The sequence below is a fragment of the Sclerotinia sclerotiorum genome, genomic scaffold, assembly GCF_000146945.2.
Source record: "Sclerotinia sclerotiorum 1980 UF-70 scaffold_14 genomic scaffold, whole genome shotgun sequence".
Taxonomy (NCBI): Eukaryota; Fungi; Ascomycota; class Leotiomycetes; order Helotiales; family Sclerotiniaceae; genus Sclerotinia; species Sclerotinia sclerotiorum.
In genome coordinates, this window is record NW_001820822.1 from 152,330 (window position 1) to 164,045 (window position 11,716).

General features: G+C 42.3%; 6 protein-coding genes across 6 annotated transcripts; 1 reads left to right on the forward strand and 5 right to left on the reverse strand.

Moving 5' to 3' along the window:
• Nucleotides 1-638: 638 nt before the first annotated feature.
• On the reverse strand, nucleotides 639-2,792 carry SS1G_09672 (hypothetical protein; the record flags this gene model as incomplete). Its single annotated transcript, XM_001588989.1, has 3 exons — nucleotides 639-2,279; nucleotides 2,356-2,392; nucleotides 2,782-2,792. The coding sequence occupies 3 exons, from the start codon at nucleotides 2,790-2,792 to the stop codon at nucleotides 639-641; spliced, it is 1,689 nt and encodes a 562-aa protein (XP_001589039.1).
• Nucleotides 2,793-3,046: 254 nt separating this feature from the next.
• On the forward strand, nucleotides 3,047-4,504 carry SS1G_09673 (hypothetical protein; the record flags this gene model as incomplete). The annotated part of the gene is made up of 3 exons (XM_001588990.1): nucleotides 3,047-3,119; nucleotides 3,174-4,077; nucleotides 4,132-4,504. 3 exons carry the CDS (start codon nucleotides 3,047-3,049, stop codon nucleotides 4,502-4,504), a joined length of 1,350 nt encoding a protein of 449 aa, XP_001589040.1.
• A 572-nt stretch (nucleotides 4,505-5,076) lies between these two features.
• Nucleotides 5,077-6,357, reverse strand: SS1G_09674 (predicted protein; the record flags this gene model as incomplete). Its single annotated transcript, XM_001588991.1, has 1 exon — nucleotides 5,077-6,357. The coding sequence occupies one exon, from the start codon at nucleotides 6,355-6,357 to the stop codon at nucleotides 5,077-5,079; it is 1,281 nt and encodes a 426-aa protein (XP_001589041.1).
• A 671-nt stretch (nucleotides 6,358-7,028) lies between these two features.
• On the reverse strand, nucleotides 7,029-7,427 carry SS1G_09675 (predicted protein; the record flags this gene model as incomplete). Its single annotated transcript, XM_001588992.1, has 2 exons — nucleotides 7,029-7,162; nucleotides 7,319-7,427. The coding sequence occupies 2 exons, from the start codon at nucleotides 7,425-7,427 to the stop codon at nucleotides 7,029-7,031; spliced, it is 243 nt and encodes an 80-aa protein (XP_001589042.1).
• Nucleotides 7,428-8,413: 986 nt separating this feature from the next.
• SS1G_09676 (predicted protein) lies at nucleotides 8,414-8,845 on the reverse strand (the record flags this gene model as incomplete). Its single annotated transcript, XM_001588993.1, has 1 exon — nucleotides 8,414-8,845. The coding sequence occupies one exon, from the start codon at nucleotides 8,843-8,845 to the stop codon at nucleotides 8,414-8,416; it is 432 nt and encodes a 143-aa protein (XP_001589043.1).
• Nucleotides 8,846-10,924: 2,079 nt separating this feature from the next.
• Nucleotides 10,925-11,224, reverse strand: SS1G_09677 (hypothetical protein; the record flags this gene model as incomplete). The annotated part of the gene is made up of 1 exon (XM_001588994.1): nucleotides 10,925-11,224. The coding sequence occupies one exon, from the start codon at nucleotides 11,222-11,224 to the stop codon at nucleotides 10,925-10,927; it is 300 nt and encodes a 99-aa protein (XP_001589044.1).
• Nucleotides 11,225-11,716: the final 492 nt, after the last annotated feature.

Genomic DNA, 11,716 nt, shown 5'->3' on the forward strand with positions numbered 1-11,716 from the left:
AACTTTACAAGTAAGATCTTATTAATTTGTAGGATTTTTAATTAAATAAGAGAGAGAGGGAGAGAATTGATACTCTATAGTAAGATTATATTGATATATTGGTAAGTTTTATATTATTAGATATTATAACTTATAAGAAAGATAAGATTGATTGATTGATTGATTGTCTACTAGGTAGATATATATAGATAGATATAAAGGTATTGAGTGGTAGAATGTTTATGTATATGTATATATATACTTTATAGTGTAACGAATGAAAAGATAATTAATTAATGCTTGTATCTATTTGTATAATGGATCAGTCTATATGTTCTGAAACAAAGGTGTCTTCCATACTACGCCTATATATACGCCATACCATGCTTTCTCATGCGTATAGAGGTTTTCTTCTTTAGGAATTGAGTTACAGCCAGATCATAGATTTTCATCAAAGTGCTATACCATCCCATCCCATCCCATCCCATGCAATACCATACCATGCAATATCCAGAAATCCAAGCGCGCCAGAAACCAGATAAGTTCTCCGCACCGCGCCACCCCAATCCCCAAAAATAGAGCTTCGACACGACTTCTAAAATTCACCAATTACTACCTCATTCTACCGATGAAGATTCCTCTCCTTGTCCACTTCAATATTAAGGATCTTCCCTTAAAGTTAAACGACTCGTATCTAAATCCCCTAGATCTTCTTCATGGATCCAGCCCATATCAAATGCATATTGTAATACATCACCCGCACACCCTAATCCCAATTCCTCTTCTTCTTCTTCTGTAGGACTTCCATCCTGTCCATTTCCAGGTACCCAATCCGGATGTAAAAGCCATCTTAATTCTTCTGTTTCTCTTATCCATGCTTGTTTTCCCTGTTTTCCTCTTCCTCCTTTTGGTGCTACTTCTGTTAGATATTCTATCAGGAAATATAACCATAGTACATTGCTATATGGCATATATTCTTCCCATGAATGTCTTTTCTTTTTGATAGCATCGCGGATAGCTTTGTTGGGTGTATTAGCGTTAGTGTTTGAGTCGCCTCCTGAGAATAGATGAGCGCGCATTCGACGGTAGGTATCGAATTGTATGCCGGCGATGGAGGAGGGTTCGAATGAGGAGAAGACTGCAGTGTCGGATTCGAGGTTATAAAAGACTGTTTCGGGGGCTGGAGATGGATTTGATGGGGAAGGGTGGGGGTAGATGGTTGCGCGGGAGAGACCGTAGTCGAGGATTGTTATTTCTAGGCCCGAGTTGCCAAATTTGTGGGGGGAGGTCGGAGTTTGGGACTTAGATTTCGATTTCGATTTCGACTTAGAGGTGGTTGCAGGAGGGGTATGTTCGAGGATACATATATTGTTTTCGTGGAGATCGCGATGCTCGAATTCATGTTCGATTTCTGCTCTTGCTAAAGCAATTACAACACCGAGAAATATGTCCCAAAGTTGATCGACGTTCTTGATTGAATATTTCTCCAATACATGTCCTGCATCGCCGAGCTCAATGGCTAAGAATACTGCATGTTTGGAAATCTTGTTTGGATGTGGAAAATATGATTCTCCACCGGCGTCCAAATGACCTTCATATGCTGTTACAAAATCGGCTGGTGGCTTTCCTTCCACTATATGTGCATCTTTGAACTTTACAAAGCCAGGAATTTCTGTAAGTGCATTCATAAGACGCATTTCAGATACAACGGTTTCAACTTTAATTGCAGTATCTGATCTTTTTGACGTAGGATCTGTAGGAACTTTGAGGCGGAGGAGCTTGAGAATTGAAGAGCCGACTGGGTTTGAAATGCGAAATACTTCTGCATATGATGCTTCAGCTATTTTTTGAATACTAGAGCCAGGCGCTAGGACATCGTCCCAGTTTTTAGTGGCTAGAGGATAGCCATTGTCCTTTTCGTAGGCATCGAGAAGAGGTGAGAGAGAGGCTGCGAGGCGTGGATTTAGTGGAGGTAGCGCGGGGGCAATTGGAAGGGGTGTTTGAGGAATTGGTAGTTCAACTTCCGCTTCTATTGGAATTAAATGTTCCTCCACAGAAGTAGCTTCTCCTATGTTACTATCCAATGTTGTCTTTTCTAGGAGATCAGCTACATCATCAGGAGAAGAGTTTTGATCTATGTTCTCATGATCGTGAACTGAGGTTCTAATAATCTCAACACCACTTTCTAGATTCGTCTTTTCGAGAAGAATTTTGACATCAACAGATGCTCCGAGGTTGGTGCTTTCCAGAAAATTGGTGATACTTTCAAGGCCAACCGATGAATGATTGTGGCCTTGGAGCTGAAATGGATCTTTCAATTTTGGAAGCTATTGGGTGACTTGCAGATCCAAAGATGGCTACAGCTGCTGCACTGACAGCAGGACGTTTCTTGCCATATTTTCGTGTCATGACACTGTAGGGAGTTAGTGACAGCTCTTCATTATTTTATTGCAAATAGATATAATGATGTAGCTGAATATCAAAGACGTTGAGAGGGAAATATATAGTTTGGGTTTTGAACCTTAGTGCCCGTTCAAATGTAAACTTTTGAACTTTCAAAAAGCAAACAGAGCACTGGAACGGTGAGTTTATAGCTCTATAGTATACGTAAGGTTTGAGTGACTACTCAAAATTTGATGAATTGTCTTGATATTCGTCTCGTTTGCAGTTTTTTGGTATTAACTTAATGAATATATACTCACATAGCAATAATAAACAGTCTCGAATCCAACTCTGTGCTACAAAAAATCAGATACTGAAGTCAATACTTTGCAGAATTCGAAGATCAATGTCGGTTTGTACTGGCCTAGCATTATTGGTTTATGGAAAACTTCAGATTGCCATATTCGGTAGTGAGGGTAAACTTCGGAAAATGGTTGTCAGGGGGACGGGAGGAGGGCGGTGAGAATGAGCTCAACTGGCAGAATCTATCAGCCTTATTAAATGCTTATTAATACAGTTGGTATGGATTAGTCAGCATGAATTTCGTAAGTTAGTTACCCACAATCTCAAGCTTCGACACGAAAGCTCCCAGCTCACCATCAATTTCAGCGCAATCCCACCAAAAATGGCTGCATTATTGAATGGTCTCTTCGGGGGCTCTCAGCCATCTGCAGCTCCTGTTCAGGCTGGAGATTCTGGTAAGCATGCCCTCAACCACGCTTTGAAGATGTACTAACTATATTTACCAACAGACTTCGCGGATTTTGCTGGAGCTCCAGATCCAACTCCAGCTTTCTCCGCAATCCCCTCGGCAGCTGAGTATACAGGACCAGCTGCAACCCCTACCGGAGCTGCAGTTCCCTATACCAAATGGTACAATGTACATGAGCGACATTCTCTGAGCGAGTTCAAGCAAGAAGGTATTATTTTAGGAGTGTTGATGATTATCATTTCCATTCACTTCTTCGGTACAGGCACGAATCGCAAGAAGGCGAAGAAATGGGTAAACGCACATGCATCAGTTCTACGTAAAGAATTTGCATTGGTTGGATTTGGAGGTCGCGCTCCAACAACTGAGGAAATCGAGAACGAAGAAAGTGCCAGGTCAATGGCTATGCAACTCGAATTGCCTGAAGATATGTTGAAGGAAAAGTCCCCACAAGAGTACGCAACTTATGCTACTGGACGCCAAAATGTCGCATTTCTTGATGTTAACATCAAGCTTTTGAAGCGCTATAATCCTGTCGTACTTGCCATCGAGTACGCCTTCAGTCTCTTCTTCGACACTATGGTCACCCCCGTTGACCGCATGGAAGCTGTACTTTACCCCTTTGATGGAAGGGAGAATCTTACTGTTCCTGGTCAAGCTCCTGGCGCGCAGGAATTGCGCAAAGATACCAAGAGTACCTATGATAACTTCGTTTGGGCTATTGTAAACAAGGAGACAATGAAATCACTTCGTGATGATAGATATGATGTCTCCATCACTGGCACTAAGGATAGTGCTAAACTCCCAAACTGGGCTACTGTTATGAGTGAGAGTGCTGAGGTTACCGACTTTCTGCTCACCCCTGAGCTTATCAAGGCCGTTGAAATGGCTGGAGATTTACTTGAGCATCTTATCATCACGGATCAGCCAATTGATCAACCTATGAAGTAAGCGCCTCCAATTTTACTCTAGAAATGTCAAATTACTGACCTTAGTTATAGACTTGAGGATACTGTGCCTAAGAAACGCATCTATCTATCCATGAAGCTCCCTTCTAATGACGATTACTCTAAAGTCCTTCCTCTATTCGAACACTTCCTCAGAATTACGGATCAACTTGCATCTGGTGCACACTTTCGTCCGGAAGTCATGCGTAAAGTACGCCAGACTCGTGAAGATACAATCAAGAAACTCCAGAAAGCGGATGAAGAGGAGAAAGCCGAGGAACGAGCTTTAGAACGTGAGAAGGCCAAGAAGTTGAAGAGGGATCTTGAACTGAAGGGTCTAGATGCGAAGGCACAGAAGAAGTACCTCGAAAAGGAAAAGGAAAAGGAGATGAGAAAGGCTCAAAAGAAACAAACTCAAAGAGGGTGATTTGTCTATATTATGATTTATATGTTACATTAATGTATACAGGTATGGCAAAATGGTGGGTTTGGACTCGGGGATCGGCGGTGGCGGTGGGGGCGGGGCATGGGGACAGGTGAATGAGTTGTATGATATTAAGCACAAGAGTAGATATAGTTCTTATGATTCCCTTGAAATTAAATGGTCAAAATTATCAACCACTTGCTAGACAAGACGGCTCTAGTCAGATTCAGACACTCGATGCTTTTGATGCTTACATAATTGAGCATATTACATAAGCAGGTGTTGCGAAGACAACATCGAGCTAATCTTGCAAACTATTACCTGAGTATACAATCCTTCTTCACCCATCATTCCTCCCCATTCCATGCCAGCCCGCTTTTCTGTGTTTCGATGTGCGAACAAAATCTTAAAGCAAAAATGAAAAAAGCAAAAAAAAAAATAAAACCCGAAAACTTTTAAACTTTTAAACCTCATCTGACGGGATTCGAATGTTGGCTTTTGTATGTCTGACTCGAAGCTGATCATTATGAAATATGACAGGAGGTACGTCTCATACTTTGTGAGAGAAACACCCGTCATCCTCGAGGAAAAGTTGTAGCCTTCTTCAACAGCTTCTTGAGGGCACTTTTGCCGGGCACTTTTTCACTTGGTATTTGAGTTCTGTAGTAAGCCCCAGTTTCAAGCCCAAGCTTTTCCAAAATATCCCCCACGTGAAGTTCTTCTCTCTTTCTCTGAATCAATTGTCTTAGGTATGGATGGAGTATGGCGGGGTCTCTAGCTGCAGATGCTTGTACTAGTCCGACACATGTTCGAATCCATTGTGTCACTCGCTCCTTATCAGTTGTTGCTTCATGCTGGCGAAACTCGATGGTGCGCATGATACTTTCTTCATAGTATCTTTTTTTTAACTTGGTGAAGTTGTAGGCACAGTCGGCATCCTTCATGGTGTCGAGGAATGCCTCTACCCTTGAAGGTGCTCTTTTCAAGATACAATCTAGTATCTCGTCCTCCGGATCAGATGACAGTGGTTCGATCTCCAACCATAATTTGGAGCAGTAATGAAGGCTCAGACAGGCTGCATTGTGTATGCGATGAGGAGGATGGATTTTCTCAATCCATTTCTCTGTGGTCCAGAGAATACCCCACAGGTTTCTTAAAGTTGGGGCATCGAAAGCATCAACCCCGTTGCCGACATGAACATGTAGTCCCATCGAGTCGTTGATGACGACTTTATAAGTATTTTGGATGATGTTCCATACCTCTTCAACTGCTTCAAGCGCCTCTTTGCTGAAATAATAGACGGGAGATTTAAGTTCGATCTTATGATAGTCATAGATCGTGTCATCTGGACAGCTTATACTAAAGTCCGTTCCAACCATCCACTTGTCGGCCATCCAAGGCGTATATCCACGCTCTCGACATCCCGGAGCTTCCACATGTGCAGCACGGAATCCAGCACATTTTAGCGTGTGAACAATATTTTCCCATACAGAAATTAGTCCTTTATCTCCATATGAGATTTCCGCAGGTGGCATATTCGTAGAGGTGCCTTCGCAAAATTGTGCTAGTACAGGATCAAATTTCAATGGTGAAAAGTTGAGGGCACTAGCAACGTCGTAGACCCTCCGGCTATCTTCTGGTGCTGGGTTTGGGCACGTATTTCTGAGAGTACAAATAGCCATCTCAAATTCCACGCCGAATGTTAAGCGTGGCGATTTACCCGTCGACCCTGCTTCTGGATAATTGTCACTGAGTCTTAGATTCGAAACGTCAAGAGTCTCTGCTTTGTCCCTGGTCCCGACATTGACCTCCGTCATATGAGTCGTTGGATCTCTCTTACCACCAGTAGAAGTCATGTTGATCGAGTGATATTCTCTCCCACTGAATTTCCTGTGGTATGTCTTTGCTGCGAAATTTGTCCAAGATGCCCTTCGAAGAGTCGGACCAAGTGGACAAGGAGCGCGATTTCTCGAAATAGGAGTGGATTTTCGCTTTCGATCTATCTTTCTCGAACTAAAAATATGGTTCCCTGGAGACTTCAGACTTTCCAAAAGTAAAAGTGAGAAGCCGGTCAACAGCTGTGGTTTTTGAGATCTTTTTTAATCAAAGATTATTCTTGCTCGAATATCTTTCGACCAGGACAATAGATTTTTGAGAGGGTGGCTCTTTTGATTTCCAAAGCAGTTGTGCGAGGTTTTTTCTTTTTTGATGTGGTAGGTGGTATGCTATGTTGGGTTTGTTTGGATTTTCCAAGTGGGAAATTTCTTGACAGAATTTATACTGCAAAAACGCTGCCTTGTTGAATCATTTTCCTAATTGACTCATCTTTTGTGTCTTTGAGATAAGGCTTTCTTAGAAAACTCGGCAGGAGAGTTACCTCAATGCCTGGTGGCCTCGAGGCCATACTTGAATGTTCGAATCTCAGGCTTTTTTAATTTGCACAAGCAATGTTGATTCATTCAACCAACAATTTCTTCTCATATAAATAGTTTTCTTATAGTCCCCTGAGTTTATGACGGTGTCTTCTTTAATAATAAAAACGCGCGTAGGCTTCGCGCATGGTATTTCTTCTTTCTCTTCTTTTGTTTCCCACTTCAATATATTTCGTGGTATATGTTGGCTTTGCAACATTCCCTAGGGGGACTATTGGCTTTGGAGATTCTAGTGCACGTTAGATAGATATTCAACAAAATTGCTTTTCGCCAAAATGTTGAAATGTGTTTGACGTCTGATGCAAATATTCCGTGATGACCCAAAGGAAATGTCTCTTTGCGAGTTTGTCATTTTACATAAAATTCTTGTGACTTTTATTCTTACCTTTATCAGAATTTCTGGATAAATGTGTTACTGCTCTTCTGGAAAATGGATGTAAGATTCGTACACGGTGAAAAAGTCTCAGGTCATCATCCGCGTCGGTATCTGCCATGGTGATGGTTTTATATCCACCACTGTTTAAGACATTTCTAACTCTGCGGGATACATGGTGCTGTGCTGTTTGATTTTATGTATCCTTACTGATACAAAAGTTGATATTACATTTGCGACTTGTTCTAGTCAGCATGAAGAATGTGTTTGAGGGTTAAAGGCTTTTTTACCATTCGAACTCTTTCTCTTGATAGATATGACAGATAGTCTTGCATCTGGGGCAATGTTTGGATATTTTATTGCTGGGGTAACGATTGATTACCGGATTTCTTCGAAAGATCAAACTCATCTCTACTCGTTGACCTGGTGAAAACCACAACTCCCAATCATCCTCAACTCTGACATCTCGTTTAATAGCAAAGTCTTGAATTGCAAAATCACCATTTTCAATTTTGGACGCTGCTTGACCAATGTTGACAAAATTTGTTTTCAGCACAATGAGGAATGCCTTTACTAGTCAGGGCAGCACCTAAATTAATAATTCTGTGGTTCATTTCTTACCTCTTTCGATCGTATGAATTCCAAGTAGAAAGGAGTATGTCTACCCAGAGCGTCTATAAAATAGACTGGCTTTTGGCGATCTACCTGGCCTGGTATTCGCGTGATTACATGATGGATCTCCAACACCATTTGGAACATCCTGAGGTTTGTTTTCCTATATATCTGTCATTGCGTTGGCCGCTAATCTTGTGTCTTGGAAGGCTAACATCACTGTACTTTTGATCTCTAAAGTGGCCTCTAAGATTCGCTTCCCTAGGATGAGACCACTGTACAGTGTTAACTCTGCCAATTAATTATTGGATTACAAGCAACCTTTGAACACTTGCAAAAATTTCCGAAAGCCGTCGCATGTAGTCGAAGTATCCATCCTGGATTCGACCCGCAAGAGTTTGGCATCGTGAGGCTTGATTCTTTTCATTTCTGGCTATCGAGGCCCCAAGATACGTTAGGCCTATTGTCCATCCGGCTTTCGATGATTGACACTACTTATAACTGTATCGTTGTAATCAACAACTGTATCGATGATGTGTGGCCAGCCAAATCGGCCTTGAATTTCATCACATCATCGCTTTTGCATGTAACCCATACAATCTCCATCCAGCCAACCTTCAATCTTGACCCAGAGCCGCCACTTTGTAGATGAGGCTGATACTTTTGCATCTTCTTCCAGAAATCATCAATAGTTACTTGGCAACAAGAAGCAGCTTTTTGCAATGCGATCCCTTCCGCACGTTGCCTATCGTCGAGTTCCAGTCTCTTAACTCGTCTTGGAGTATCCTCCAGAGCGTCGAGTTGTCGTATGATTTCGCGAAATTCAGAGCTGGAGTTGCCACTTTCGCGGAGGGCATCAATAACTGTAGCGACTAGATCAATAGCAGCGATGAAATTGCCAACTGAGAAGCCGAATCCGATAGACATTTGAATGAATCAGTTTCCAGAAAACTGCTTGATAGAATGTTTTGAAATCTGATGCTAGAAACGTTTCTGGGGTTAAAAGATTGAGAAGGCATTTTGGAGCAAGTGGGGTCGATGAGGCTTGTGAAACATTACAGTGCATGGTATTTATGTGTTACAATGATTCTTGATGGGTTGTCTGCGGATGGGATTTAGGGAATATTGTAGGGGGGGGACTGAATATCAAGAGGGAATAATGAGATACCAAGTCCTTGATATTGGGATTAGGAAGCGTGCGGGGAAAAGAGAGTTTTTGAGATGGGGATTGTGTGGGGGAGATGTATGGAATGAGTGAATTTTTCGGGTACATCGTAAATCATCTTTTTAGATCTAGACACTCAAAACTAGCTGAGAGATATACTCAACTTTTCTTTTCATTTTGGTTTCGTGTTACTTGTTTTTGTAATCTCTTCACACCAGATCACCCGTAAACTCAATTCTTACCGGTTTACAACAATTTGCAGTATACAATTTGATGCAAACTTCAGAGGAGGAGGAAAATCGCTTATCATTGTATCTTTTTGGATTTCCCTTTCCCTGTCCAGAGAATAGCAAGGACGAACAACTGAAATTGTATTATCAGAAAGGGAGCTCGATGCTCACTTCCAAATACACCAAAACCTCCACAATACCCTCCGTCAACGCCCTTGACCTATGATGAAGCGAAAACTTTGGCAATCTATGAAGTGGGGCGTGAAGCAAAGTGTGGAGCGAAGTGTGAAGCGGCACAGTTGAATGGTGTGGCGCGGATATCATAGTTCTAAGTGTGTAGGGCTCCACGATGATTGGCATGGCCGCTGTGCCAGAGCTAGAGGCCTAAGATTGTGGAGATTGTAATGGAGATGGAGATGAGAGTGTTAGTTGATGGTTTGGTGCGCGGTTGGGGTAGACGGCAGGGAAGCTTGGAGGGGTTTGCGAGAGGTGGTAGGAAAGAATGGAGCCGTCGCTGGATGGAACTTATGTGATGACTCTCGCCGGTGAAGGCAGGGGGAGGGGGAACATCAGCATGAATGCAGTGGAGAAGATCTGCTGGTGATTCCGAAGCAGGATAATGTGGGAGCGAGGCGGACTGCATTGGTATCTAATTTGACCTTGATTCGAAGTAGGACTTTCTCTGGAAAGCGGGGCTTTGAACTTGAACTCCCAGTTAAGCGGAGCTTGTTATAGCACAAAGTGCTTCGTGAAGTGGTACTTGTGTGCATTGGAATCAAAGATCCTGTTTATAATGAAAATGTCAGATTTCCGCCGAGACACTAGTAAGACTGATCGATATATGTGTATTTTATCAATGAGAAGGCAGGGTATTCAATAGTCAAGGTTATAACTTATTGGTTTTCGAATTATCCAACCTAATTAGATTGTTCGAATCAGTTGAAAGATTGTTCTCAAAAATTGAAAAATTGACTACTAATTTGCTAGCCCGGACTACTGGACATTTCATCATGGGGAAACTTGAGGAATCCTTGATAATCACCCTTAAAATACTCAAAATATATGAGCGGTGCTATTACACTATATTATCTTTTATCCAGATCATTCTACATGCAAAATTTCTGCTGTTGTCCATCAGTTGCTCCCGGAATACAACACTACTTGTGCTTTTAGCGGGTTGCATGAGTGCCATGGTCACTTGAGACTCAAGTATCTAAATATGGTGATTTTGCAGGATTCATTGACAATTGGGATAATGGAGGTATTGATCGTTCATCTGTTCAGGACTCTATAAATCTCTGTTTCTCCCAAATTCCCGAATCTTTTGTAATGGTTGACCATAAATCATGATTTTCATTGGAGCGCGGGGCATATAGAATTTATCCATAATCCGACAAGTTTTGCATCCACTTTAATGCCATCCACACACAACAAATTTGACATCGAGGACTCCCTGATGACTAGCCACTTTTTGGTTCGCAAAAAAAGTGTTACAACCGGCTATGCATATTTTCCCATGTATGCCTGGGTGAGAAGTAGATTTTGTACACATCTCTATTGATACATGCCGAATTCGAATCCTGCAGCTTAAGCAACCCCTCATCAAAGCTTTTATTCCATGGTAACGACAGCCCCCAATTCCTTCAATGTCGCAATGATCTTCTCGGCCTCCTCCTTTGGTACACCCTCCTTCATCATCTTTGGCGCACTCTCGACGAACTTTTTGCTGTCCACCAAACTTAATCCCAGCATGCTCTTGATCTCCTTGATAATCTTAGGTTTTGCCCCGGCATCAAATGAAGCCAACTTCAGGTTGAACAAGGTCTTCTCTTGTTGTACTGGTGCGGCATCCTCTTCCTCAACCGGCGCAGCAACTGGGGCAGGACCAGCAGCGAATCCTCCCATTGGCATATCGGGAATATTTAGTCGTGACTAGAAAATGGGCTGATCAGCGACCGCCCCAGAGTTCTTCAAACACATGAAGTTCAAATCGATGACTTACTTTTAAACTGGCAACTAAGTCAGCTGTCTCTAATAAGGTCAATTGACTGATCTGGTCCACAATCCCGGAAATCTTAGGGTTCGCGGCAGCCGCCTCTGTTGATGCCCATCGTGCTAAAGGACTTCCTCTCTGTGCAAATGAAGCTGTGGAAATGCGAATGGAGGAGGAAGATCGGAGAGATCGGACGCAGCTGCGGGCTGCGGATTGGCAAGACAACGACATCGTATGTGGATATGGGAGGCGATATAATATTCCAGTCTATAATCATTGATGAGGACTTTGTAGACTTTCTGCATTGTGGAGCTAAATTTTTAGCGTATCGGTGAAACTTCGGGTCTATCAAAAAAAGTTGATTGCGATAAAGAAAAAAAGTTCGAGATAGCTTCACGGAAACAAACACT